General features: G+C 48.7%; 1 protein-coding gene across 14 annotated transcripts in view; it reads left to right on the forward strand.

The window, feature by feature from the left end:
• Positions 1-26,106, forward strand: part of camk2b2 (calcium/calmodulin-dependent protein kinase (CaM kinase) II beta 2) — a 63,322-nt gene that overhangs the window by 19,464 nt on the left and 17,752 nt on the right. For 4 of the 14 annotated variants that reach the window (XM_066714287.1, XM_066714274.1, XM_066714276.1 and 1 more), the window contains exons 6-14: positions 4,730-4,802; positions 10,161-10,263; positions 10,964-11,047; positions 11,281-11,375; positions 11,639-11,761; positions 12,020-12,103; positions 12,347-12,389; positions 14,414-14,494; positions 19,959-19,996. In XM_066714287.1, the coding sequence (XP_066570384.1) occupies positions 4,730-4,802; positions 10,161-10,263; positions 10,964-11,047; positions 11,281-11,375; positions 11,639-11,761; positions 12,020-12,103; positions 12,347-12,389; positions 14,414-14,494; positions 19,959-19,996 (724 nt within the window). Of the gene's footprint in view, positions 1-997; positions 1,071-4,729; positions 4,803-10,160; positions 10,264-10,963; positions 11,048-11,280; positions 11,376-11,638; positions 11,762-12,019; positions 12,104-12,346; positions 12,390-14,413; positions 14,495-19,958; positions 19,997-23,365; positions 23,399-26,106 lie in introns of all 14 variants that reach the window. The other 10 variants (XM_066714279.1, XM_066714283.1, XM_066714286.1 and 7 more) reach the window with 7 other exon arrangements.

Below are 26,106 nucleotides of genomic sequence, written 5' to 3' on the forward strand. Positions count from 1 at the left end.
GGTCCTGGGGAGGGCTGGGGGGAGAGTGTGGAGTGCAGGCAGATCTGTGTTATTAGCTAGACCATTTGTTTATAGAGAGACATGGCTGTAAAATTGGCATTGGTTCTGGCAGTGCACTACACAGTGGGCATGAAGCGGCCTCTGTACAGTGTAGTGACCTCTACTGGCAGAGCGAGGAGTCTTCGTCCTCTGCTGTAATACTCTAATACTGCATTTTTTGGTTCATGCAGCTTTGTGACAGAAATAGTTGTTATTGATGTGTGTGTGTTGCTGTGTGTGTGTATGTATGCATCTGTGTGTGAAAGTGAGATTGTGTGTTTGTATACATATGTATGTCTGCGTGTGTGTGTGTTTTGTAGGACTGACATTGTTAATGTTAGAGATGCACAACAACAATCAACACACACTGATCCAACCTGCCTGCTTTTGTTTCCTCTCTACCTCCTTTCTCTATCCTCCATCATTCAATTTTTCTCTCTCTGCCACCCACTCCTCTCTCTTAATGCTTTGCTCTTCTGTCTCTCCTGTCACCCTCTGCCTTTCTCTTTCGCTCTCTATTGCCCTCTCTCCTGTCTGTTTCTTGCTCCCTCTCTCCCTCTCTCTCTGTCTCTCAGTGTTGAGCCTGGCTGACTGTGCTGCTGTGTTGTAGGTAGTCTTGTCTTGGAGTCTCATCCTGTTAAAACTGTCTGTTTTGTCTCCTCACTCCTCCTCACTGCATTCACTCCTCTCCTCATCTCCCTCTCTCTCCTTCCCCCTCCACTCCCTATCTGTGCTCTCCTGTTCTCTTCCCACCCCCCCCTCTCCCCATCCCCTTCCTCCCCCTCTTTTTCTCTTCCACACTCATCTTCCCTGTCACTTCTCACACACCGTGCCTTTATCATCTCCCTCCCCTCCCCTCCATCCCTTCCTTCCCTTCCTCTCCTCCTCTCCTCTTCCCCTCTTCATCTTCCCTCCCTCTCGTCCCCTTTTCTCTCCTCCCCCTGTTTTGTCTTCACAGTCACTGTATCCATCAGATTCTAGACAGTGTCTATCACATTCACCAACATGACATAGTTCACAGGGACCTGAAGGTCAGTATGTGTAGTGCTGTACCGTCCTGGACTGGCCCAGGCCAGTGTGTCCGTCTGTCCGTCCGTCTGTTTGTCTGACTGTCCGTCTCTAGCACTCTCAGCTTGCTCCTGCTGCACTGACTGCTCTCTCACCTGTCTAACTCTCACCCTGAATCTTAACTCGACAGCATTGGTGCTCTTAATTTATTGATGATGATGATTATAATTATTATTATTGTGATCATTCTTTTATTTGGTTGATCTTATGTTCATTTTATTTTGTGTTGTATGTTGAAATATGTATGTTTGTGTGTGTGTGTGTGTATATATATATATATATATATATATATATACAGTACACATATATACACTGTATATGTGTATCTATATGTACATGTATACATATGTTTTATTGCTGTATTATAATTTATTTACTTTTACTTTATATTTTTTATAAGTTATGCAAATATGTTACTGTTAAGATCCTGAAATTCTTAATAGGATTCTGAAGAGAAATATATCTTGGATTGACTCACACTAATCTGATGACAATATGGGCAGCTGGGATGTGTATTTTTGAACATGGAGTGAACACAGGTTTCATGTCAGCGGTGACACTAGGGATCGTGAGCGAGGCTGGCTTCTGTACAGAACAAAAAGTGCATCTCCCCTCTGTTCTGTACCCTTGTTAAGGCTTGTTAAGACACAATTAGGTGAGTCAGTGGAAAAGGTCAGGCGTACAAAAGTAACAAGATGTGCTGGGATGGTGATATGTGGTGTACTTTACCACCTGATGTATTCCTCCATGGCTGTGTATTTTATTCAATCTGGGCCCCCCCCTCAACTCCATAGCAGCTGACGGGCGCTCGCTCAAGACTCGTCCAGCGTGCCGAGTCCAAAGCCCCTTCCACACTAGCACACCGTCTTTAGTGTGAAAGGAAGTGCACACATGGGTGGGAAAGTGGGTTGACCCGGATCAAGAGCAACCTGCCCCAGAAGGGTGGGGCAGCCGGCCAGCCAGCCAAGCCGTAACCTGGGTTGGACCCGAGGGAAGATCGGTGGTGTGAAGGGGTGAATAAAAAGATTAGAATAAGGTTCTAATACTGACCCTGGTCAACCTGCCTCCGTAGTGTCACCGCTGCCTCTGAACTGTTGCCTAGTCAGTGACCGCTCTCGTGTGCCGTCCCGTCCCCCAACCCCGGGGCCACAGTGTCCTCTCATGTGTGTCCCCGGGGCTACAGTCTGCCCTCAGTGTGACAGTAACATATCTATGAAGATGGTGACTATGATGATAAAGCCAGTCCTTGTTGTGCATGGTATCCTCCCCCTGCCCCCCACCTTTCCAACACACACCCCAACCCCAACCAACCGCTCTTCCAACCCCCACCTTCCCTTCCTCACACGCACAGTCACTGTTGACAGCCATCAGTTTGGAGAGCTGAGCGAGGGACAGGTGGGGCCCGAGGGTGTGCAGGGGGTTTCACTGGTACCCATTTGGCTAAATTAGAAGCGGAGGTCCGTCCAGCACAACACAGACAGACAGACGCACACTGGCTCGCTCGCTCACTCACTCACACAGGCAGGCAGACGGACAATACTGACACACATGGATGCACACCAACTCCTTAAGGCAGGATCAGAGTCCCACCCTTCTTCTCAGGCTCCTGTCTTGCTCACCTGTGTGCATTGGTGAATTGATTCCTATATTTTTGCAGTCTACTCCTTGAATCGCTCTTGAAGAAGTGCGTCATAAGCACACAGGCTGTGGAGGAAGGAGCAGGCAGGATGCTGCAATTCACACCTTTTTAACACATTTTTTATGAATACATGCTGTTTTAAAACTCAGGGATATTATGTATTATTATTATTATTATTATTTGGGTATCTAGATTTATTTATTTATTTATTTATTTATTTAACTGTAAAGAAAATCTGACCCCTGCTTTAAGGAAACCAAAGTAAAGTAAAGTATCTCATTTAACCTACAGCTCCAACAGCACCAATGCACAGACTGATCTGCTTAAACACACTGGCACTGCCATTTCACTTCACACTCCCTTGCTGGTTATTTTGCATCCAGCTGGCAACTGTAACCACTCACTCTCACACTCACTCACACAATCTCCACAGTCCTAATACTACATTGTCATATTCTCTTTACACATACAAGTGTTCTCAAAGACCCCCCCTTACACACACATGCATAATTGGACAAACACACACAGTGACTCTGTAAGCTGATTCTGTTTGAGACAGTTGAAAACAAAGATGCAAGGAACTAATTTACAGCCCTAAACCTGACAGCGATGGCATCACTGCCTGGCACAGAGAGACACGCCAACAGTCTCACCGTCTCCCTCTCCTTCCCTTCCTCCCTGTCCTCTCTCACACGCTCTCACTTTCTGTCTTTTTGCACAGTCCCAAAACACTGTGACGTTAATAGGATAGTCAAGTAAGGGGGAAAACGGAGAGAAAGATTAAGAGAGAGAGCAAGAGAGAGATCAGGCTTATGATAATGAGTGGAATTATTTAAATGAGAGAGAGATTTGAAACTGAGAGGTATTCTTTAAATGAATAAGTCCCACATTTGTTCTTGTTCTCTCTCATTCTCTTGGTCTGTCTGCCTGTCTGTCTCTGGGGTGGGGTTTGATGAGGGGTGTCAGTCTGTCCCACAATCAGATCCCTGACCCAGGGTGGGGGGCAAGGGTGGTAGGACTGACAGTGACTAGGGGCTGTAGTTTACCTCTCTCAGGACTGGACACCCAAATCGCCCAGACCGTCAACGGACGATACTCGGCTTCAGAGTGCAGATGGCATTATACAACAGAAAACGAGTGTGTTTATTGTATATACTATATGCAGCACACAGGCAACCCTGTGCATCTGTGCTGCTTTATGCAGACCCAGGCCTAGACCTGCTCAGAACTCCTGCTTCGTTTGAAAACGTGTAAAAAAAATGGGCTGATTGAAGAAGAAAAAAAAGTACCTGAAAAATTTAAGCAAAAGGAACATCCCCTACCGCCCATCCTGCTAGAGCAGAGAGCCGCGGGCCCCTGATCCCGATCCCGGAAAGCCTGTTGATGCCCCTGTTGATTCACCGGAGCCCGTTGTTTGGTTCCGTGCAGTAACTGAGAGTGCGCTCTGAATGAAAGCCAAAAGGCTGCTGGGGTCTTTCCAGGGCCGGGCCCACAGTGTTGTGTGAACTGGCAATAACTAAAGGTCCATTCTTTATTTTCGTCCAGTGCATATTATACAACACAATAAATATATATATTGCGAACGTATACATATTATATACTGTAAAGTATATATATTATATAAGTTTCTTATTATCACAATCTAAAGAATAGGGTTAAATCTATGGAGCCCCCAGCCTCCTTTGGCCCATTCAGCACACAGCCCGGCCAGTCCAGTCCAGTGCGGTCCATTGCAGCACAGAACTGTACAGCAGCCAGCTCTTCCGCTTAGCGACAAGAGCAGCTGTCCAGGGAGGTGCGGAGTGGACAGGGCTCAGTGTAGTGGGTTTAGCTGGGGTTAGGGTTGGGTTGAGGGTGGGAGTGGGAGTGGGGGTGGGGACGGGGGCAGGGGTATGCTGAGGGAGCCCTGCCCCCCGGCCTTGCCTGTGCACGGGACTGTAGCGCTGCTCTGACTAACACGCGCCCCCTGGTGTTTGCATGCAGTCATTGCATCCAGCAGATCCTGGAGGCGGTGCTTCACTGCCACCAAATGGGCGTGGTGCACCGAGACTTGAAGGTGAGTGATGGCTCACTCCACGTGGCGTCCCCCTGTGTGTGTGGGAGTGTGTGTTGTCACTAGGTCACTGTGTGTGTGGGTTTGGGTGTCTGTGTGAGTCTGTGTGAATCACGGGTGCGAGCCTGTGACTATTTTTGTGTGGATTGTCCGCGCTCGTGTTGTCCGCTCCCTGCCCCCCCAACACACGCGCACACGTGAATGTACGCAAACACACATACTGACACACGCACACGTGCACATACTCATACTGCAAACTGAGAGAGAGGCAGTCTTATCAGAGCCTAGTGCAGTCGGAAATATCTAGCGCATCGGCCCCTGTATGGGGCATCGAGACATGACAACCAGCCTTGTGTAGCTGAAGGGCCTGTGTTTGCCTGTGTGTGGCAGGGTCACACTTCCTGCCGTGACATTCATATTTCTAAGGGTCCACACAGCAGTAGCCAACAGCCGTATGTTCTGTTCGAGTTTCTCTATGTGTCTGTGTCTGAGTGTATCTATGTTTGTATGTGCGCCGTAGTCACTTGAAACTAAATGGGTAAGTGTGCGTCAGCTAGCTGAGGCCAGTACAGCCCAACCGCTAACCCCCAGCAGTCACATGACCATAATATAGGTCTTACAAAGACTATAGATTGGCTGATCACTGTAGACACAGGGGAAAGGTGACGTACAAGTGCAGTGAATATTCTCTGTAGACAGTTAAATGACCGATCACCACAAAATAGGCTGTACATGTACTGATGCAATATCTAGAGGCAACCAAGTGATACACAAATGCAATGACCATTCCTTATGGACATACAAGTGAACAGACCCCTCCCTATGGACAGACTATGTTTAACATACTTGCATGCACATGCGCTGATCAGCCCAGAGAGACAGCATACACTATAGGCCATATATAAATGTACGGACCAGTCACTACAGAGCCCCACACTGTGGTAAAGGCCATGTATGGAATGACTGTGGCACCCCAGTAGACAGCTGGTCCTATGCTGCAGTGGATCGAGGGTCCAGGTTTGAGTGCATCGTTTCTGCACCTTGAGCATCTTCTCTGACTGTCTCTGCCCTGTGGTCTCAGCAGAGGTCTTAAGCACACTTGCATTTGTATATGTTACTATTATTTATGGAATATTTTAATGGAATTTATTTTTCTCAAATTGATGACTTTATATGCATGCGTTTATCTAGACTCACTTTGATTCTGGACTGAAAGCAATCCATACCATATGTATTTATGATATGTGCATTATAAATATGTATGGTGTATATTATACATATTAAATCTAAATTACAAAGCTATGATTAAAGATGGTGGCAGGGTGTGGTGACTTAAAGAGAGTGACTCTTCAATGCAGTGCTCTTGTTTTCTGAGCTTCCCTGTCTCTCTCCTTGAGAGGGGTGGCAATACTGGGGACCCCTATGACCTGGAACAACTCCAAATCTGAGAACACGACTGGCTGCATTCGCTCCGATTGGCTTGCTGGCTATGCTGTCTTGCATTGTGCATGTGTGCGTGCGTGTGTGTGTGTTTATGCGCGTCTCTTGTGTCCGTGTCTGGTCCTGCATGAGAGAGGACGGCTCTTGACTCTGTGTAACCCCCCCCCCCCGTGCAATGTGTCTGTGTAAACGTCAGAAACTTTCTCACCTCTCTGTTCTAAGACTTCATGTCAAGCTGGGCCCTAAAAGGTCCAGGAGCAGAGTGTAATGTATACCTTTTCTTCTTTTGAATGTAATTGTTTTCATCATGCACACTTGGCTCCCAGGTGCCTAGTGGTGTCAAAGCTTGCTAGTTCACATGGTGGCAAGAAGTGTGAGGGGAAATGGGACACTGTTCCCCCCCTGCCCAGTGCTGGACAACGCAAGCCTGCAGGAGGGAGGGACCAGCTCTTTCCTTTCAAAACCCAAGCCAACTATAGTGCAGTCTTTCCAGTCTTTCTTGCATGTGTGTGTGTGTGTGTGTGTGTGTGTGTGAGAGTACACGGGTGAAGTCGCACAGGAGAACTAAAGTAAAGTTTTTACCCCAGAATTCACGTCAGCAGGGTCACAACACAAACACACAGCTCAGGAGGGGAGGTGTGGGCTCCGTGCACCTTGTGTCCTGGAGTCCTGGACCGGTGCAATATTTGTGGTGTGGAACCAGAGTCCTGGGGTAATAACTCCTTCTTCCACTAGATTACTGGCACAGCTCAGGGTGGACCAGGAAAGGAGAGTGCAGCTGTGCCAGGTAGCTCAGGAACAGAAGGAGACAGAGAACAATGGACGAGTCCAATAAGGCGTCTGTGCGCAGTGCAGGGCAGGGCTGCTGATCCTGGCCAGAGGCAGCATGACCGTGCTGCTCTTATCAGATGTCCCAGGGGAAGCCCGTCTCTGCAGTCTCGCTTCTCTCTGGAGCCCCTTCCACACTCGCCCACCAGCCCCGGTTCTGGCCTGGCAGCCTGGGGTTCTGATTGTCTTTAGTGTGGATGGAACCACACTCACAGGTGGGAAAGTGGTTCGACCTGGGTCAAGAACTGACTGTGCTCCCCCGCTGCGGTCCAGCCAGCAGTACTGCTGCCGTCTCAGGTCTGCGTCAGAGCGCGGTGCCAGGGAGTTCGCAGATGCCAATTTTTTTTTCTTATTCTACTTCTTTTTCTCTCCCGTTCACCCACTATCTGAGTCTTCAGTACTTTTCCACTTCTGACATCCGTGATGCTGTGGAGGTGGGGGGGTGCTTAGTAGAGGAGAGGCCTGTGTGTGAGTTCAGTTCCTGGAGCCCGGCTACATTGTATGGCTGTGTCCAAATAGGAGACGACAGTGCTCTCTCTCTCTCTCTCTCTGTCGATTGCATTACCAGGAGCTGCATGCGTATTATTCTCTCTCGGTTCTGTTCCAGCCCGCTGCAGAGCCTGCGGGTGACCGTCCAGTTGGCTTTACAGGAGATGGAAGGTCCTGGGGCAGCGTGCGAGCCTCGCTTGGCCCTGCTGACGAGACGGGGGTTGGGGGGGTGTTTGTGTGGGTGGAGAGGCCGCTGTGCTCCGGGGCTGGAGCTCTGTGCTGATCCTGCTCTCCTCATGGGATCTGTCAATGTTTCCTGTGGCCCCTGGACCCCAGCGGGTTCCATGTGGCCCAGAGCAAGAGAAGACAAACAGAATCTTCCTTTCTTTCTTGCTTTCTTGCCCTACAGCCACTCCAAAAATAAATAGAGGTGGCATTTTGGGAGGGAGATGGTGTTCATTTTCATTTCTTTCTCTCTCTACTTTCTCCTCTTCCCTCTATCCATTCCTGAAGACACCCGCACAGTAGCTCCTCCGTCTCACTCTCTCTCTGTCTCTCTAACATTAACCCACAGTTATACCCACTCGAGTGGAAAGAAGCTACCCTAGTTTCTGTGGTGTGATGTATAGGTGCAGTCTATGGGATTTGACATGCTGGATACTGCAGGATAATGCATGTATGTTTTGGGGGCTGTCTGCAGGCCTTGTGGGCCCGTGACTGTTTCTGCGTGTATGTCTGTCCTTCCCTGTGTGTGTGTGTGTGTGTGTGTGTGTGTGTGTGTGTGTTTGTGTGAATTTACAGTATTGGCTGTGTGAGCTCGTGTCCAGACCCAGGTAGAGGATGCCCTATGAAAGGTTGTGAATCGTAGCCCACTGAACTGGACATGACATGCGCTCAGCGAGGTGTCCGGCAGCACAGGATGGGTGTCTTCATGTGTTTGGAAAGCAAGACAAGGCTGGGCTTTGATTGGAATCACATCGAAACCTTCTGAGAGGGAGACACAGAGAGAGAGCGGCAACATATTAAACCAAATTCAAAGCAATCAACTTTTGCGAAATCTTTAATTGCACCAGTCCATTGCTCTGTTTGTTCAAGACTCGTCACAGAGATGTGGAAACTGAATTTAAACTGTTAGACAATCAAAAGAGAGGGAGGAAAGAAGGAGAAGAAAGATAGGGAGGGGAATGCAGAAACAAAAAAGAAAGAGAAAGAAAGAATGAGACCCCAGTGTGGGTCTGAGTCTGAGATAGGGTCCAGGGCTGCTCAGTGTATCAGAGAGAGAAAAGACAGGAAAGAGGAGATAGATAGAGAGAGAAAAAAGAGAAAAGAGCCAAGAAAGGAGAGCGCGAGAGGTGAGAAGGGAAGAGATGGAGAGAGAATAGTGAATAGAGGGAGAGAAGCTAAAGGAAAAAGGAGAAAATTGACGAAGAGAGAAGGGGGGAGAGAGAAGGAGAGAGACTGTCTTCAGCAGTAATGAGCAGCTGCAATGCAGGGGTAGAGCCATGGCAGTGATTGTCGATGCATCCGGTGCAGTGTGCCGTACTGTAGGTACTGTAGTGTACCTGCTGGCTCTGCAGGTGTGCCTGTGTGGGTGGATGCGTGGGTGGATGTCTGTGTGTCTCTGTTTGTGTATGTATATTTTGTAAGTCGCCCTGGACAAGGGCATCTGCTAATAAAATAATAATAATAATAATAATAATAATAATATTATTATTATTATTATTATTATTATTAAGATGTGCATCTGTGTGAGAGTGTGTGTGCGAGCAGATACTGCATCACCTTGCCCTTTGGCTGAGGTTGGGCAGGAGAAGAGAAACAAAATACTGCCCAAGAAAGTAACAGGAAAAGGGATTGTAAAAATAATAACACAAAGGCAGGAAAAGTGCATTCTGGGAAGGGTCAGTGCACCCCGCCCTGCTTTTAGCCTCTCAACACCGACCCTGATCGCCCCGCCAGGTTCCTGTGTGGCGGTTCTTACTTCCTTCGAGCCTGATCGCATCCTGACACAGCCTGTGCCGTGGCAGAGTCCCCGCTGGGTTGCCGTAGCAGGGGGACGGCCCAGCCCCACTGTGCTGTAGTCTGCTATACACCGTGTGGGCGACCGGCTGTCACAGTGTTATTGTCTGTACCGGCCAGGTTTTGTCTTGTTTGTTTTATTTTTATGGGGGGGCGGTGATCTGTTTGCAAGGGTGTCTGTCCTGTCGTTTGCTGATCAAGTGAGTGGGTGTCAGTTAAACACATTGATACTTGAATGTATGTGCGTTACTGTGAGTGTGTGCCTGTGTGAGGCTTGGCTGCTTTTCTGGAAGTGTGTGTGTGTGTGTGTGTGTCTATCTGCGTGTCAGTGTGAGCTACATTAGTGTTGGTGTGCGTCATTATGAGTGGGATTGTGTGTGTCACAGTGTGTGTGTGTGTATGGGTGCCAGTGGCTGTCAAGGGTGATTTGTATTTGCCTGTCTGCCTGTGTTTTTATGTGAGTGCGAGTGTGTCTCAGTGTTGCTGCGGTGTCAGTATGTATCTGAGTGTCAGTGTGAGTGTGTACTGCAGTGGAACTGGATTAATCTGACCTGCCCCCATCCTGCTCCCCTCCCTCTCCCCCAGCCAGAGAACCTGCTCCTGGCCAGCAAGTGCAAGAATGCGGCGGTGAAGCTGGCTGACTTTGGACTGGCCATCGAGGTGCAGGGCGACCAGCAGGCCTGGTTTGGTACGTAGGGCAGGGGGGAGACACCAGAGCTGGGCCCACAAATCAGTCAATCAAGATGATCTTTATTTGGCATAGCGCCCGTCGCCGAGTCGCCACAGAGCGCTTTGCACATTGGAGACGACACAGGTGTCTGTTATCATTACAAAACTACAGTAAGCCATTAAGCACAAGCACTGGGGGGTGGAAGAGATGTCTTTGACCACCTGACTTCCACTGTAGAGCAGCAGAGTCTGAGCTAGGTTAGGTCTTTCGGGCTGGCTGTCTGGCTCTCTGGCTGGGTGGGTGGTTGACTGATACACTGGGTGACTGACTGACTCACTGTCTGACTGTCCGACTCTCTGACAGAAGCACTGACTGATACCCTGACCGAATAGCTGGCTGGCTGGCTCATGAACCTTATTAAGCCCAAGGCAACCTTGTCAGTCTCGCATGGCAGCACAGTCGGTGCCTGGGCAGGATTTGTCACCGGGAAAGTGCTTTGGAGTGCCAACTGAACAGCACCGTCACCACCTCGGAAACGGCACGCTGGACAGATCGGACTGGCTTCGAGGACTGGCAGGAGCCACTCCAAGCCTGTGTTGCCTGACTGTCTGACTGAGAACGTGGGCCCAACGAGGTCTCTTCACCGGAGCAGGGGAGACTCCCGGCCCACTCCCTGGCTGATCTGTACTGATCGTTTGTTTCCTGTTTTGCGGGGCAGGCTTCGCAGGCACGCCAGGGTACCTGTCTCCGGAGGTCCTGCGCAAGGAGGCGTACGGGAAGCCGGTGGATATCTGGGCCTGTGGTGAGTGCTGGGCCGGCGCTGACTCATGCTGACTCACATCCACACACAGACAGACACACACACAGGAACTCTCACCCACACTTATATATAGATGCTCCCAACTGCGCTCACACACTCACACTGACTCACACACACACATACACACTTACATAGCCCTTAAAAACAGACACCAATACTACAATATATATATTAAATTGAAAATGTTTTGTGACACTCCCTCTCTCTCTCTCCAGGTGTGATTCTGTACATCCTGCTGGTGGGCTACCCTCCCTTCTGGGATGAAGACCAGCACAAACTGTACCAGCAGATTAAAGCTGGAGCTTACGATGTGAGTGTGGCCTGCCTGTCTGCCCGTCTGTCTGTCTATCTGTCTTTGTCAGTCCTTCAATTCCCCAGTCTGTCTGTGTGAGTCTGTGTTTACTGGATGTTGTTTCAGTCTGCATATATCTTCCTGTGTGTCCGGGTGTCAGTCTGTGTGTGTGTGTGTGTGTGTGTGTGTGCATATAAGTGTGTCAGTCGAGCCATTGTGTGAGCAGTGTGCGACTGGTCAGTCAGCTGTTGACTCACTGCCTCCCCCTCCCTCTGCTGCAGTTCCCCTCCCCGGAGTGGGACACAGTCACCCCTGAAGCCAAGAATCTCATCAACCAGATGTTGACCATCAACCCCGCCAAGAGGATCACTGCCCAGGAGGCCCTCAAGCACCCGTGGGTCTGCGTGAGTATCAGCACAAGCACACACACACACACACACACACACACACACACACACAAGCACTGTATACTAATACTCACGGACACTGATATACACACACTCGCATAGTCACACACCCCAAATACAAACCCTCACAAAGGTGCAATTTCTTGTATCCACTACTACTGCAACGATTACCACAAATGTACTGCTACTCTACCATGATCCACTACTTTACTAATATGAGTAAATCAACTCCCTCTCTCTCTACCTCTCTCACAGCAACGCTCCACCGTGGCCTCCATGATGCACAGGCAGGAGACAGTGGAGTGTCTGAAGAAATTCAACGCCAGGAGGAAACTGAAGGTGAGTCTGCACAGCTACTTGGACAGGGAGGGAGGGATGGAGAGAGAGAGGGACTGGTGACTGAGGGAAAGGGAGGGAAGGGGATAGAGCAAGAGAGATAGAGAGAGAGAGTGGCCATTCGTATGTGTCACACTGAAAAGGGTGAGATGAGATGACTGGAGACCCAGTGTTTGCTGGGGAGGCGAGGCGATGGTGATGCCCCAGACCATGACATCATCCTGTTTCCTTATCCTCTCTCTGCAGGGGGCCATCCTGACCACCATGCTGGCCACTAGGAACTTCTCTGGTGAGTGTGCGGCTGTGTCAGCTGTGGAACTGATTAATGTGCAGCAGCTGTGCAGGGGGACTATTTAAACCGTAACACCTATCTCGTTTAAACCATTGCCGGCAGCTTCCCTTTTATCCCCAGCGTGACAGGTCAAAGGTCGTCTGCCACTTCCCCTCTCGGCAGTGCTGCTTCCCTGGCCGGGCCTGCCACTCCGGCTCCTTGCCAATTGGCCTTCTTCCTGAGAAAGAAGGGAATGCTTAGTGTAACGAAACTCCTGGTGCCCAATTTGGGGACGCTGTAAACACATGCAAACACAAACACTCACACACACAGTTTAATATCGCTAGAGGGCTTAGAAGCAGGAGAGAGTAGCAGAGAGAGGTATACTCTCAGCTAGACAGGCACTGTGTAAGACAGGGCCGTTACAGGTCAAGTCAAGTGTCAGGGCAGGGAATGGTCACTTGATTGGGACTCTGGTGAGAAAAAAAACCCTGCCCCTGCTGAGAAAAAAAGAAGAAAGAAAAAAAGACAGTGGCTTCTATTCCTTCCTGGGTTGTTCTTTTGAGAGTGTGCGTGTGACTTGTGTATGTGAGTGTATGTGAGACTGTTTTCTCAGACTCGTTGTGTGGTGTGGCAGAGCTCCCTCAGCACAGCAATGGGACTGCGGGTTCTGTGTGTCTCGCCCGCCCTGCCGTCCCTCCTGCTCCTGGCGTGAGGAGACTGCCAGACCGGGCTTGGCCACAGCTCCCTGTAAGAGAAGGCGGGGGGCTGCTCTCGTGTCTGCCAGGCTCCCACACAGCACCTCTCACCCAGCACTCCTCGCAGCCCCCAGACACACACCTTATCATTATCACCCCTCATTACTGTAATTATCAGATCAGCACCGCTTTCAACTGACTCATCACTCAGGAGAACAAGGGTGTAGTGGCAGAGTTTGAAAAGAATTTTTTTTAAATAATGTAATAGAGTTCAGCTCTGGCTTGGGCTCGTGCTCGGTTCTCCTGCCCCAGAGATGCTGTGAAGGGATGCGTTGAATCGACCAAATCAGAAGGGAAAGGGACCTCAGCTGGCCTGCCTCACAGAGCTGCAGTGGAGTGTCCCTGTGTAGCCACCTGTCTCCCACACCAGTTTGCCCCCAGGCGACTCCAGGACCCCCCAATCCTGAGCCTCCTGGGTCCAGGGTCAGAGCCGGCAGTGGCGGCAGATACTTTGTCCTGAGTGTGTCTGTATAGTGTGGAGTCCAATTGTATAGTCTGTCGGCCATTTGTATAGTCTGGTGTCCAATTATATTGTCTATGATCCATTTGTATAGTCTGGCGTTTAATTATATTGTCTGTGATTAATTTGTATAGTCTGGCATCTAATTGTATAGCCTGGCATCCATTTGTTTAGTCTGGTGTCTGATTATATAGCCTTGCTCCCATTTGTGTAGCTTCGCATCCATTTGTGTAGTATAGAGTCTTCTATAGACTTGTACACACAAGCTACTTCTCTCCTCCATCTGTGCAGTTTGTACCAGTTATTTGCATAAAAGTGCAAATGCTGTCCTTATTACATAGATTCGAGTTCTGGGCAATGATTGTGTGCGCAACACGTGTGTGTGTTTGTTGGTGAGAGTGTAAATATATGCATGCTTGTGCGTGGGGGATTGGGCTCAGGTCTACTTAGCCTACTTACCCCTGGGGCAGAGCAGGCAAGAACACTGGAGCAACTGCACACACTCCCTGGGACGCCAACGTCTACGAAACTCGCTTTCTTCCACTAGACCTAGTTGTTCTTTTTTTGTTCCTCTGTTTGAAGGAGGCGGGGAGAGAGCGAGAGAGAGGGGGGAGGGGTGCTCCCGCAGGTGAAGGAGGTGTTTGCACTGGCGTGTGTGTAACTGACCATTTTCCCCTTTTTCTGACTAACGGCAGTTCTTCTCTCCTTTCCCTTCTCTCTCTCGCTCTCCTCCCCCTCTCTTTCTCTCTTTGACTCTCTCCCCCTTTCTCTCCCTCTCTCTCTCTCTCGTTGTTGTCGTCGATGTTGTTGCGTGACACTAACAGTTGGCCGGCAGACTACAGCTCCGGCTACAGTCACTGCCGCTGCCGCCGCGGCCGGCACCACCGCAGGGCTGGTGGAACAAGGTAGCCACACACCTCTGGGAGGGGGGGCTCTCCCGTTCTCTCCTTTCCTCTTCTCCTCTCCTCTCATCCCCCGCTCTTCTTCTACCTCTCTGTACCTCTCATTCCCCCAAGCCCCCCTTCCTGCAGCATGGAGCGCAGGCATGCAGTCGTGATGCAGTTCTTCATCACCGCCCTCTGCCCTCGTCTCCATCCTTAGCTTCGTTAAGCTCGTTAAACTTCATTCCCATCCCATTGGGCTGGGTCTGCTGCTCCCCGCCCCATTCTCAGAGATGCATTGACAGCCTCTGCCACTGTCTGTCTGTCTATCTGTCTTCCTCTCTGCCTGACTGTTGGACTAAGCTTGGTCAGCTGTGGGGTGCAAAGTGACAGAGCAGCCTCCATTTCTGCATATTACAGCCACCCCTGTCTCTCTCCTTTATCCCTCCTTCTCTCTTCCTGTCTCTCCTCTATCCCACCTTTTCTTTTCCTGTCTCTCCTCCTTTCCTCCCTCTCTCTGCCCCTCCCTCTCTCCTCCATCCCTCCCCCACTCTCTTATCCCTCCCTCCCTCTCTCTGTCTTTCTCCTCCATCTCTCTGTCTCTCTCTCAGGGATGTAGGTTTTCTGTCACAGTGGCATCATGGCTACATCATCCATCATCAATCACTCACCCCCCCTTCTCTCAGACCAGTGTCATGTGACTCTTGCATGAGTCTTTTTCTTTACTTCATTCTTCCTTCATCTCTCTCTCCTCCCATCTTTAGTCTTTCTTTCTTTTCCTCGTTCTACCCTCCTGCTTCTCACTCTTTTATTATCTTTCTACCACCCTTGGTCCCCCCCAAACTCTGCTCCCTCTCACCCCCTTCCCTCTCTCCCTCCCTCCCTCCGTCTCTATCTCTGTTTCTCTCTGTCAGTCTTTCCCCTCAGTCCCCTGCCCCCCCCCCCTCTTTTTCAAGGATGGTACTGTCTGCCCGCTGGTGTGCTGAATGCTGCATGTGACTTGAGCACTGGAATGGTGCATGAATAGGGAAATGGGGGCGGGGTGCATGTAAGATTGCAGATATATCCAGTATAAGAACACTGTATGATATCTATGTTTCAGGTTAGGGGGTTCTGTATGAACAGTCTGTACCCAGGAGGAGCTAGGGTATAAAACACACATATACACCTTCATCTGTAGACAGTGTCTTCAGAAAGTCTACATCCCCTTTTCACCTTTAGTTGTCTCATAGCTTGGAATTCAAATTTATATTTTTTCAATTTATCTACACATTCTATCCCACAACTTCCAAATTAAAACAATATTCTAGAAATGTCTAGAAAATGTATAAAAAATAATAACTGAAATAGCTTAGTTGGATAAGTGTCCACTGCCCTTAGTAATAGCAATCCAAAATTACCTTTTGATTTAAGCAATCGCCTTCAAATTCACACCCGAAGTTAAGTGGCCTCCACCTGTGTTAAACCTGTAGTGATTCACATGATTTCAGGATAAATCCAGTAGTTCCTGAGCTTTCCTGCTGCTGGGTAGTGCAATTTAAAGCAGGTACTCAACCATGAGCACAAGGGAGCTTTCAAAAGAACTTCAGGACAGTTGTTGAAAGGCACAGATCAGGGGATGGGTATAAAAAAATCTCAAAGGCTTTGAATCTCTCTTGGAGCAAAACAAGACTGGTCAAAGGGTGCATGTGACAACAATATCCCAAGCACTCCAAAGCCCACTTTGAATCCTGTTTGAATGATGCAAAAAAACTCTCAAGAGATTTTGAGATTCTGTAGCGTATCACCCAAAGAACACCATCCCTACTGTGAAGCATGGTGGTGGTAGCATCATGTTATGGAGATGTTTCTTATCTGGGGTACTTGTCAGGATATATAGATTAATGGAGCAAAGTACAGAAAAGTCCTGTAGATCATGTGAAAGCATATGATATTACACTGATCAGCCATACCATTATGACCACCTGCCTAATATTGTGTAGGTCCCCCTTTTGCCGCCAAAACAGCCCTGACCCTTTGAGACTCCACTAGACCTCTGAAGGTGTGCTGTGGTATCTGGCATCAAGACGTTAGCAGCAGATCCTTTAAGTCCTGTAAGTTGCGAGGTGGGGCCTCCATGGATCAGACTTGTTTGTCCAGCACATCCCACAGATGCTCGATTGGATTGAGATCTGGGGAATTTGTAGGCCTTGTCAACATCTTGAACTCGTGATTCATCAGACCAGGCCACCTTCTTCCATTGCTCCGTGGTCCAGTTCTGATGCTCACGTGCCCATTGTAGGCGCTTTCGGCAGTGGACAGGGGTCAGCATGGGCACCCTGACTGGTCTGCGGCTACGCAGCCCCATACGCAACAAACTGCGACGCACTGTGTGTTCTGACACCTTTCTATCAGAACCAGCATTAACTTTTTCAGCAATTTGAGCTACAGTAGCTCGTCTGTTGGATCGGACCACACGGGCCAGCCTTCGCTCCCCACGTGCGGAATGTTAGGGTATATTGTCAAAAGTGTAGAATTTAAAACAAGGGCAGTGATGTTCAGACTGTACAATGCACTAGTTAGAGCTCATCTGGATACTGTGTACAGTTCCCCAAATGTCCTACTGAGAGACTGAGGGAACTGAACCTTTTCACCCTGGAACAGAGGAGACTACATGGGGACTTGTATCAAGTCTTCAAAATCATGAAAGGCATCGACCACATCAAACCAGAGGAGCTTTTCCAGATCAGCAGGGACACACGCACCCGGGGACACAAATGGAAATTGGGCTTCAAGGCATTCAGACAGAAAACAGGAGACACTTCTTTACACAGAGAGTCGTCACAATCTGAACAAACTCCCCAGCGATGTGGCTGAAGCTGAAAATTTGGGAACATTTAAAAATAGAAAGGATAGTATCCTTGGATCACTTAGTTATAAATGGACACCAAACGAGCATGATGGCCTCCTCTCGTTTGTAAACTTTCTTATGTTCTAAAACATGCTGCTCTCGACAAGAAAGCTGAAACTGGGACAGTTCACATTTCAGCATGACAGTGACCTGAAGTACACAGCCAAAACTACACTGGAGTGACTTAAGGAACAAAAATATAAAAGTCCTTGAGTGGCACAGTCAGAACTCTGTCCTAAATTCAGTCAAAAATGTGTGGCATGACTTGAAGATTGCTGTCCATCAACACTCCCCAAGGAACTTGACGGAGCTTGAACAGTTTTGTAATGAAGAAAAGTCCAATATTGACAAATCTGTGTGTGCAAAGGTCGTAGAGACCTATCCCGACAGACTCAAAGCTGTAACTTCCGTCAAAGGTGCTTCCACCAAGTATTAAGTCAATGGGGTTGAGACTTCAGTTTTGTATATTTTATATATATATATATATATATATATATATATATATATATTTTTACACAATACATTTTTTTTTCACCTGAACAATGGGGAGAATGGTCTGTAGATAAGTGGGGAAAAAATACTCATTTAAATGCATGAAACTCAGAGGCACTGACACAACAAAATGTGAAAAAAGTTCAAAGGGGTGTCGACTTTCTATAGCCACTGTGTATATGTGTGTGTGTGTATATGTGTATGTATATATATATATATATATATATATATAAATTATAATTTCGTGAGGATGTTTTGCTCTCCCTTGTGTGGGGAGCTACTTAACAATGTCAGTCTTATACTGACCCTTGGCGGTGTTGGGCAGCAATACTGTACCTGTATGGGAGTCTACAATGGCACACCATAGTAAGCACACTATAGTAAACACGCAGCCCGGGGCAGTGTAGTACAACAGGGACATATGTCAGGGCCTTGCAACACCATGGCAGTGGTTTTACTGATGGCAACACTGCCGAAAAGCCCTTGTAATACTCCGAAACGAGCTGGCCGGGTCAGTTCAAAAGCAATTTAGGGAGCCACTGTCAGGCCATTGCGCAGCAAAGGAACCATTCTCATTGAGTTTAGAGAAATAAAATGGATAAAACGCTGTTGAGATTTACTGCTCTTTGACAGCTGACATTAATGGGGAGGGTGTTTTATTGATAAATTAGTTCTAGCTGCCAGCAGGTGTCTCTGTGGAGTCACCTTTTGTGTGTGTGTGGGTGTGTGTGTTGCACCTCAGCAACCCCTGCTGGCTGGAACGATAAGACTGAAAACCTCGTAATCGACAACAGCAGCCACTGCGGTGATACCCCCGCCAAGCGTACACTAGCTTGTAAGACATCCCCTAATGAGCGTCAGGATGGCCTGCTTGAATATTTGGAGGTTTTGCACTGATGCTCAGCTTCGTCCGTCCATCGTACCTGCCCCCCTGCTCCTACCATGTCTGATCTATATGATCAACCACTGACCCTCCAATCGTTCTCTCCAGTTCCGCTCAGATCAGCGCAGGGCCTCTTGCAGCGACACTAGCCTCTCTCTCTCTGCGAACCCCCTACCCTCCCTCTGCTCCTGCTCTGCTCTGTAGGGCCCTGCTTGTGTGTCCGTGTGCCGAGGGTCACGGACAGGGTGCCCTCTCTGTCTCCCTCTCTCTCTGCAGCTCTTGTTTTAACCTCTCTTTCTCGTTCCCTCTGTCCTCTGCGCTCTCTCGCTTCTTCTGTAAAATGTGTTGCAAGGTAAGGAAGGGTTTCGCTCTGGGGCCCCATGCTACAGAGGGATAGCGTCCCACCCCTCATGCCCCACTCAGCTCCCAAACCACTGTGCAGATTCATAGGCTAGCTCTGGTATGGCCTATAGACTCTGTGCTCAAGTAATTAAAGTGCTGGTCCTAACAGGGAACGAAGGGCAACCTGGAGACCCAACTGTAGTCCAAACTGGGCCTGTTTGATCTCTTCACTCCTGGGTGAAGAGAAAAGCACAGCCATATACATGGTGGTCCCCATTTTCAAGTCTCCCCATCTAACCCCCCTCCAAAGCAGGGACTCTGTGACTGCAGTGCTGTCCGCGTCTTTGCCCTGTTTCCGTGCGATGATTGAACTCATTCTGTTTTCATGAACACACTGGTTATTATCATTTGTTTGTTTTATTATTATTGTTTTTTTTTAATATGTACCTATATACTGTGATGCAGAGTCGGCAAGGGCGCAGTGGTGCGGCCCCAGAAGGCTCTTGAACTAGGTCCTGCACCTGCCGGCATGGCTTTACAATATATTACAGAAATACATTGCTGCTGTCTGAGTTTTCATGGCAGTCTTACCTGTCGTCCTTGTGGTCGAAGTGTCGCTTCCTGCCAGTTCTGTACAGATATTGCCTGGGCCTTGTTTGTCGGAATCTTTATTATTATTATTATTAAATTATGATTTTATTTTTTTCTGATGTTTTAAGTCTTGCATAGCTGTGTGGGGCCCTCTCTGCTGCCCACAGATCAGGGCTGCTGTCAGTCCTGTCAGTGTCCACCCCTCCCCCCACAGCCTGACCGGCTCTGCCCTGTCCGCTCGCCCCTGTGTGCCCCCCCTGACTGAGTCTGTTGCTCTCTCCCCTCTGCAGCAGCCAAGAGTCTACTGAACAAGAAGGCTGACGTCAAGGTAAGCCAACCAAATTCCCATCTCTCTCTTTCCATATTTCGCTTGCCTGTGCACTCTCTCTTTCTCAAGCTCTCTGTCTATCCTGCTCTCCTTTCCCTGCTGTTCCTCTGGCTCCTCTGGCTTAGCGTGCGCTGCCGCCACTGCCGTTCTGTATGTTGTTTTTTTGTGGTACCGTTTTGACTGTGTGTTTCTGCGTGTGAGCGAGCGTGCCCTTGCGTGTTTTATACGGTGATGGCCCTGGTCAGCCTGGGTGGGCTGTAGGCTGTAGAGTGAACAGAAGTGTGTGGTCTGGCCTCTCTCTGTGCATCGAGGGGTTGAGGCATTAGGCAGACAGTGCGCCGTCCTTGGGGTGAAGGGTATTGTGTTCAGAGGCGTTTATACCCAGTGATTAAGAGAGAGAGCCATGTGGGCCCAAGCCATGCCGTACTGGACTGGAGCGAGACCTGCCCACTGTGCAGTAATGTGGGAATCAGTATTGAGCCGACAGTCTCTGGCACAGGCTCAATGCACGCGAGAGGCCGTCAGAGAGGCTGAGATGTGCGACGGTGTTTCTTCACAGGGAAGTGGTCTGCCTACGCTTAGTAACTGTAGCGTCACACACGAGTAAGGTAGCGGCCGATCAACCTCTCAAGCGGGGGAACGCGTGAGGCAAGGCCAGCTGTTTGTGGAGCCCCCTGCGGGTCGAGTCGGGTAATGATGGGCACAGCGTGGGTTTGGTGTTGTGATGGGAGTAGAACAGAACTGGAATGGACAGGGATTGCAACTCCAATCACAGGGAGCATCGGGCACCTGACTAGCCTTCCCTGCACAGGCACCCGTGTGAGGTCGTGTTGTGTTGCTGTGGTTGCAGTTGTTTCTGCTGTTGTGTGTATTCCAGGTTATTCCTTTCTCTCAGTATCGTTTTCCACCCATACTTGTTGGAGAACGTAAAACCCACAAAAGATGACGCACTGCCTGTGTTTTATAGCGTCCTGTTGTTGAGCGAATGAAGCCATTTGTGAGAGAGGACGATGTAGGGATCAGTTTTTGACTACCTGGTTCTGTGTTGACTTCCTGTTCACTTTTTACGATTGACAGACAGCTGTATTTGGGATACTGGACAGGAGGTTCCTCTTACGAGACCCCAGGCCTGAGCACCTCTGTGGAATAACACAGAAAAACACAGTACAGATATTTACGTAACAATAATCTAGTGCAGCATCAGTTACAGAGAACTGCTCCTTCTCTTTCTCTCTCTCTCCTCTGAAATCGCTCCCTCAGCTCTCCACTCTACTCTTCCACCCTCTCCTCCTTCCTCCTCCTCCTCTTCTTCTTTCCTCAGACCATCTTTCTTCCCCCCCACTACCCAACCTCCATTACTCACCCCCTCCTGCCTTTCTCCTCCCTCTCCCTCTCCCTCTCCCGCCCTCTGATCTCTTTTGCTCTCCTCCACCTCCCTTACCTCCTCCCCTCTCTCCTCCCTCTCTCCATCCCTCCAAACCAACCATATATCAAAAACTCCCACACCCCCAACTTTCATATCTCCCTTTCCCTGCCTCTCTCTCTCCCTCTCAACGACTCTTCCTCTACCTCACCACACCCTCCCTCCCACTCTCAACCTCTACCTACCCCCTCCCTCCCTCCCTCTCTTTCCTCCCCCCGCCTCAATGCTGTGTGTCAGTTCAGCTGGGAATGTGGCTGCGGCTCCAGGAATAACTCCTGCTTTTGAACCCTAGAAACACCCAGACAGAAATAGCCGCTCCACTGTCACTGTGCCTCACGCATTGCTAGGCAACCATCCCCCCCGTGTACCCGCGTTTTCAAATTCTGGGGCTGGGGGGACTGGCTGGTTTGGTTAATTTTTAAAATGTTATTTTTCCCTTGGTTATTTATTTATTTATTAATGTACTCTCCGCCCCCTTCACTCTCTTTAATGCAAAACACCTCACAGCTCGACGCTCCCTCCTGGCCTCCCATATCCCCACACAGCTACACACACACACACACACACACATACTCCCCTCCTGCCACACACACACATTCCACCCCCACACACTCACACACATACATTCACTCATACTCCCCCATGACTGTGTATTTAATAATTTCATTTAATTTCGATTGTATTTTCACTTGCAGCCAACCATCTGTTTCTTGCTATTTTTAATTTATTCAGTGTTAAAACAAAAAGAAAAAAAAGTATAATTCTTCAATATTCATTCATTTAAAAAATATAAAACACTAATTATTTCCTATGCTGAGTGACTTGTGTGTTCTCCTGCCCACCTCTGTGTGAAATCGAGGACAGTCCCTCTGGTGGATATAACTGTGCCGTGTGGAATGACACCTGAGTGCCACGAAGTCCGCAGTCACTCGCTCGTCTGGCAGACCCTTATTAGAGGGACTAAGGGGAGATGGCAGGAGAGGAACATAGAGGAGCGCGACACTAAATCAAACTGCTGCAGCTCTGCTTTCCTGCTGCATTGAGCTCAGACTGAGTACGGTATGAGACAGGCGCAACACTGAGCATAACACGGAGCATGCACCAATTCAATTTCCATTTCAATTTTCAATTTAAGGTGCATTATTGGCATGGCTCACAATTAGCAGTGTTGCCAAAGCAATTACACACTACATGCATACACGGGAAGCTCTCTCTCATATCTTTCCCTCACCCCCCCACCCCCACCTCTCTGGCCCTCCCAAGATGCCCTCCCTGCAGACTCTGTTCATCAATAAAATAATATAAAATCAGAGGCTTCAGTTGTGCTTTTGCTGGTGCTGGTGCTGTTGCAGACTCAGGGGACAGCGCCCCCTGGTGCTTCAAAACAATGATACATTTCTCACCATTGCCTACTAACAGATGCATATCAGTTCTGCAGTTGTATAATCCTTTCTCTGTGTATGTAATTTAGAAATATATATCTATTAATGCAATGATTTTACCATCCCAACAATTCTCATTGTTGTTTATTATTTAAACCACAGTTGCAATTCCCCTTCTTTGTCATTATGATTATTATAATAATTATTATTATTATTGTTTGTGACCAGTGACTATACCCCTTTCCCATGCCTCAGATAGCAGCGCTGTTAGGATGTCATGCTTAAATTTTACTGTGGCAGCAAAACAAAATATGACAAAACGCCACAACGCACGAACACCTAGCGCTTGTTTCCCAGTGTCTTCCTGGGTTCGACACGGAGACCATTGTCTTGGCAGCCCGACCCCGCAACAACACGAGAGAGAAAACAAGCACACAGTAAAACATATAAATCGATAAATACCTAGCAGATAACCGCAAGAAAAGCAGGATCTGAGCAGACCGTCTCCATGACATTCACACTGTCTCATTCTCTCTCCCCTCCATCCCTCCATCGGTGGCACAGAAACGGAAATCCAGCTCTACTGTTCAGTACATGGTGAGGATTGCCATTTTTAATCCCAGTCTATCTCCCTCTCATTCTCTCTCTCTCTCTCTCTCTCGTGAACAGCCCCTCCTGTCTTCTCTCTCCTTATCCCTTTTGTAGAGCTCATCCAATCCCACTTCTGCCCATTCCGCCTATTTTTCCTCTTTTTCTTTCTTTTTAGTTTTGTACGTATTTCTGTTTTTTGAAACCATGACAATTTTTAATCCAGTATATATTTGTTTGTTAGTTTTTGTTTTGGGCCTTCATTGCAGCTTGAGAGAGTCACCGTGCCGTGATGTCATCACAGCGTGTCCACCCTGTGAGACACAGCCGTAGCAGTAGAGTATTCTCTCCCTATACAGAGACAAACCTTTGCACTGCCTTTACACTGGTTTAGGATTTAGCAAATGGACTTTATTTATGTATGTATTTATTTCACCCACCGAGATTGAAGCTTCGCTTTCAAGGGGTCCTGGCATGTGGCACAAGCAATAATAAAATGTGCCAGCATGACTGAACATGAGCTGAGCTTCTGCTCCAGGAAAAACTCCCAACAATTGAACGACGCCTAATTCGTAAAAAAAAAGTCCTGTGTTCCCCCATTTGAGTCCGAACAGTGGACTGAAGTGACCAGGGAAGAGGGACTGTTTAATTAATAAGAATATATTATTATTATTATTGTAAGTGAGCAGATGCCTGTATCCAGGGCCACTTGACATGTTTAGTCAAACTAAGTAATATACAGTGAAGACATCTTTACCAGGGGATTACCAGCCTGTGACACCTCCTCCACTCGGTGAGGAAGAGAGAGTGGGTGGACAGGGATGAGGAGGAGGAGGAAGGGACAAAGAGGGGTGGGAGTACAGGACCAAAGAGAGAGAGAGAGAGAGAGAGAGAAATGGAAGGGTGCCGGGTTAAGTAGAGATTTGGAAAGGCAGGAGGCAGGAGAAGGGAGGAACAGAAACAGGGAAGAGAGGAGACAGGAGAGAAGTCAGATGCCACAGGGAAGGAGCATAAAAATGTCCCTCATTTAAACGCACTTTATACAGTGTTTTTTAATAGAAATAAATCATAAAAACACTGTATATGTTTCTTAAAATGACAAAAGAGGATCAGAGGTTTTGCATCTGTGCGCTCGTCCTCTCGCGCTGTCCGAGCTGCGTCCCCAGTGGAGTATGGCCTGGCCTCTCCGCTTCCCAACCTGCAAATGGCGAAATGTAATACAGACACTGCATTACAGAGGAGGGGGTGGTGTGTGTGTGTGTGTGTGTGTGGGTGGGGGGGGGGTGCTATGCAGTGAGGAGAAGGAAAAGGTGGGGAGGTAAAAGAGAAGAAAAGAGTGAGAGCTCGCAGGGAATGCTCAGAGCTGTTTTCGCATTCGCCAACTTGCAGGATGTGCTGCATACATATTTGTGTATTAATGTATGCATCTGTAAACATGTCTGACTCTATCTGTATCAGCCTGCGCTCAGAGAGGGGCTCGCTGGAGTGGGCAATGAGAGAGAGAGGGACAAGACAAGACGTATCGTGGCCAGATCCTGACAAAGGATAATTGTTTCCGCTCTATATATATTCATAAACAACAAAAAAGAGTAAAAGTAATTAATATCAAGAAGACCAATGGGGAAAAGGAAATAGTGGGGGCGGCAGATGATTTGTATTCAGGGACAGCTTTAACACTCCTGCGGCCCACCAGCCTGGGGAAGCGGGGTCATGTGACCGATGGGAAGCTGTATCCATGCACAGCACAACTGTAATGGAACTGCAAAGGTAGTTGGACTGCCAGCGCTCCTGAGAATCGTGAACCTGACCGCGTGGCACATGGGGCGGTCCTGGCCTGTTCGTCTGTGGCACTGCTGTGGCCCAGATTCGTTTAGTTTTTTTCTAATTTTGTTCTTGGTGTGTTTGTGAGTGCATTGTTAACCTTCCTCTTAACCTGCAGGTGGATAAACTATCTTGTGCTTAGTCTTTCAAGCTCTCTGTTGAATACTGAGATGCGATTTGTGTTTTTTCTTATTTGTTAGTTTTTTTTAGCGATTCCCCAGTGGATCTTGTATGGTTGACGCGTCTTTGTGAGCTAACAGTGTATCGGCTCCCTGCGGCCATTCGTATGTTCTCAGAGCGGGTCAGAATTTGACCGGGGTGCTGTTTGTTTATCATGTGGGGGACGTGTTGGTGTGTGAGTGGCGGCGCCTGTCGTGCTGTTTCTGTTTGCTGGAGCCTGTGCTCTGTGTTCTTGCTCTTATTGTTCCGTGTGTGTTTGTGTGTGCGCGTGTGTGATTTCCTCCCTGCATCTTGGGCCCATTCCTGGAGTACAAGACTACAGAGACGGCCTCGCTCCCATGTCTGTGTTCAGCACTTCCCATCACTGCTTGGGCTCCTTCCAGCCGCGTTTCCTCCTCTGCTGTCTGGACATGTCCCCGCTAATTTGAACGGGCACCTCTGATTGGCCCACCATCAAAGCTCGTGCAAGAACCACTGACAGCAGAGCTTGACTCTTGAAACCCTGGTGACAAACCACCGCTTTTGATTGGTTGGGCGGTGTCACTGATGGTGGGCAGATGAGGGCAATGAGCACATTTGATTGGCCAGTCGGACTCACCGTTCACGGCGCAGGGGCTGGCCACACCGGCTTTTGACCAGCTACTTTCTTCTGTTTACTTTTGTTTGTGTGCTGGTGTGTGTGTGTGTCTGTTTATTTTTCTTCTTTTTTATTCCAC

This window comes from Amia ocellicauda, chromosome 9 (genome assembly GCF_036373705.1).
Source record: "Amia ocellicauda isolate fAmiCal2 chromosome 9, fAmiCal2.hap1, whole genome shotgun sequence".
Classification (NCBI taxonomy): domain Eukaryota; kingdom Metazoa; phylum Chordata; class Actinopteri; order Amiiformes; family Amiidae; genus Amia; species Amia ocellicauda.